This window comes from Anopheles aquasalis, chromosome 3, assembly GCF_943734665.1.
Source record: "Anopheles aquasalis chromosome 3, idAnoAquaMG_Q_19, whole genome shotgun sequence".
Classification (NCBI taxonomy): domain Eukaryota; kingdom Metazoa; phylum Arthropoda; class Insecta; order Diptera; family Culicidae; genus Anopheles; species Anopheles aquasalis.
In genome coordinates this window covers 39,611,564-39,614,063 of record NC_064878.1, presented here as the reverse complement: position 1 = coordinate 39,614,063, position 2,500 = coordinate 39,611,564, and the positions used below count along the sequence as shown (strand labels likewise).

Below are 2,500 nucleotides of genomic sequence, written 5' to 3'. Positions count from 1 at the left end.
TTTCACTGAAAATTAACTGGTTGTGTAGGCTTTTCGGAATTTCAGCATCGTAGTTGCTCATTCTTGGGGATTAATCCCAGTCTTGGCTCTTGGTCTCAGCTTCCTGGGATAGCTTGCAAAGGATGCTTGAGAATGTGGCCCTCTGCTATCTTTGAAACCGGGTGCTATGACCACATGTCCCAATTTTCTGTTAATTTCACTGCATTTGCTGGGTGCTTTTCTAGCATTGTTTGTCCTGTAATGCTGCCACTCGTGGAAGCCGCTAGCCTTCGCAAGAGAACGTCGTTAAACTTGTTGGGCCTGATCGTAATTAACTGATAACTTTGCTCATAGACTGCTAGACACAACACCGCGACTTGTTTTATCTAAAATGAAGAATAATACCATTTAAGCGTTCGTCGATAGAAGACGACAAACGAAAGGGGATTCTGTTTGCCTTCGACTTTTGGTTTCATCTCTCGCATTTACTTTCCCAAGTCGAAGGAAGATACTTACTGCAGTGACGCGGATGTTCCGGATATGAGCTGTTCCGATTAGGTGCAATCTGTGTGTTTCCGCTGTACAGAAGATCTTGCCGGCTTTAAGGAACCAAAATCGATCGTTCGCGCAACTGATCCTTGCAGAATCTTGCACCTTTCTACTTGACGGTGTGGTTTCCGATGGTTCTCCACAAAGGAAGGATCTCGGCCGCAGATTTCTGTGTCCTCTACGGTTGTTTGGGTTCCACGGCGTTACAGAAGGATTTAGAATCCTTTTCCATGGTTTTCGGTCGCCGTGAACTCAAAAACAAAAACAGTTTTGACGGGTCAAACGATCTGTCAAAGTCGGGGAAAACGTAAACACAATATTTGGCCCTGACCCCCGAATTGAACATCCAATTTCACTTCCTGTGGCCGAACAATCGAAGAACGGAGGATCAGATGAGGGAGGCGCTTGTGAGAAATGGGTCTGATGGGTGTCCAGGGACCAGAGGAATACGGTGGATACAGCAGGCCAGAGGTACAGGGGCTGCAGGAGATCGGATCGGATGCGATCTTTCTACCTTCCTTAACTTACCGACTTGTGGATTAATATCCTTTTTACTTCCAAGGAGGCCAGCTATATTGATTTCAATGTCATCATAATGTTTGCAAAGCGAAGAAATGACCGATTTGGTCAGGATTTCCCACGCCACGCCGCCCACAGAACACACAGAGAGAAAGGTCAAAGCAGAAGCGATGGTTTCTTTTTCATTTTGCCTCCACTTTTTGAATTCTTATATCATTTTTTCTCTTTTATTTTTTCTTACACGAAAAATAATATTTACCGAACAGTATTTCGCTCCTATCTTTCCCTATCCTCGTTGTTGTACGGTACACACAACGCGCGCGCGCACACTCAGGGCCGTTCCTCTTCCTTTCACTCTTGTTGGTCTACAAAAATACGTATTTATACTTGGAAAAACATATATACACAAAAAAACAATTTGCATGAACACAAAATGTAATCTACTAGCCACACTATTCAGCGATATCGAGTCATTGCGCAGCTCACAGTCCAGATATGCTCAATCTACCCCATCATTCCCTCCCGCCCGCCTCTTCGTCGGAATTATACGCGCGTGAGACCTGCGGTGAGTCATAAATAACGTGTCTACAGCGAAAACGATACCCGGACTTTCTCTTGAACCAATCCCGGTATCGTGCGGACGGTCCGGCGCGCGATAAGTGAAAGAAAGGAAACGGCCTCGAGATGGGTGGTTCGGGGAGGGTGGCACACGTGTTAGTGACGGCAAAACCAGCCAACCGGTGGGGTTGGTGGGTGATTCAAAAGAATAATTACAAAACCAAGATAAACTACACGATAACAATGACTCTGGAACACAGCGAACTGCCGAAACAACAGCTATCTACTGAAGAGTCCACTGTGCCATTTCTCATTCACTTGCCGCCGATCGATCTACTCGCTTTTCGGGACCGGCTATGCACACTGCACGCAGTGTTTTGTTTTCGTTTTTCCTTAATTCTCTATCGTCTCTCATCTCATCATGTTTCCAGTTTTGCTTGCCGTTTCTTTGTGAAACTTGGCAACTTTAAGCCTACGATTTTGTTTGTCTCCATTTCTTATGCTCTCTATTTGTTCAGTTTACGTTTAGCATCCACCTACAGCTCTCGTTGGTGTGGCTCTCTATGTGAGTTCTCCGCATTGTTCGCAGCATTCCGGGTGTTTCTAAAGTTACTATGATGGATATTCCCTGCTTAATTTTAGCAAAAACCAAAGCTGAATGTTGCTGAATCGCCCAGGGCCAGGGCCAGCGCATCCGTGGTGCTATAATAGTTGGGCTTCTGTGTTGCAAGTGACTATTTGGCTTGGTTCGAAAGGCTCTGGCTCCATGCTAACCAAGGCTGTTGGAAACTATATCTGACTTTGATGATATTTTCTGTCTCAGATAGTTACGGTACCAATCTATATAAGGGAAAAGAAATCTAAGGGCATTTCATCGACAAGAAACACATTAACT

General features: G+C 45.0%; 1 protein-coding gene across 2 annotated transcripts in view; it reads right to left on the bottom strand.

Moving 5' to 3' along the window:
• Positions 1 to 746, bottom strand: part of LOC126576066 (uncharacterized) — a 23,862-nt gene extending 23,116 nt beyond the window's left edge. For both annotated transcript variants that reach the window (XM_050237151.1, XM_050237152.1), the window contains exons 1-2: positions 496 to 746; positions 1 to 365 (exon numbers count right to left, since the gene is read on the bottom strand). The exon at positions 1 to 365 is cut by the window's left edge and continues 772 nt beyond it. In XM_050237151.1, the coding sequence (XP_050093108.1) occupies positions 1 to 61 (61 nt within the window). In that variant the 5' untranslated portion in view covers positions 62 to 365; positions 496 to 746. The remainder of the gene's footprint in view (positions 366 to 495) is intronic.
• Positions 747 to 2,500: the final 1,754 nt, after the last annotated feature.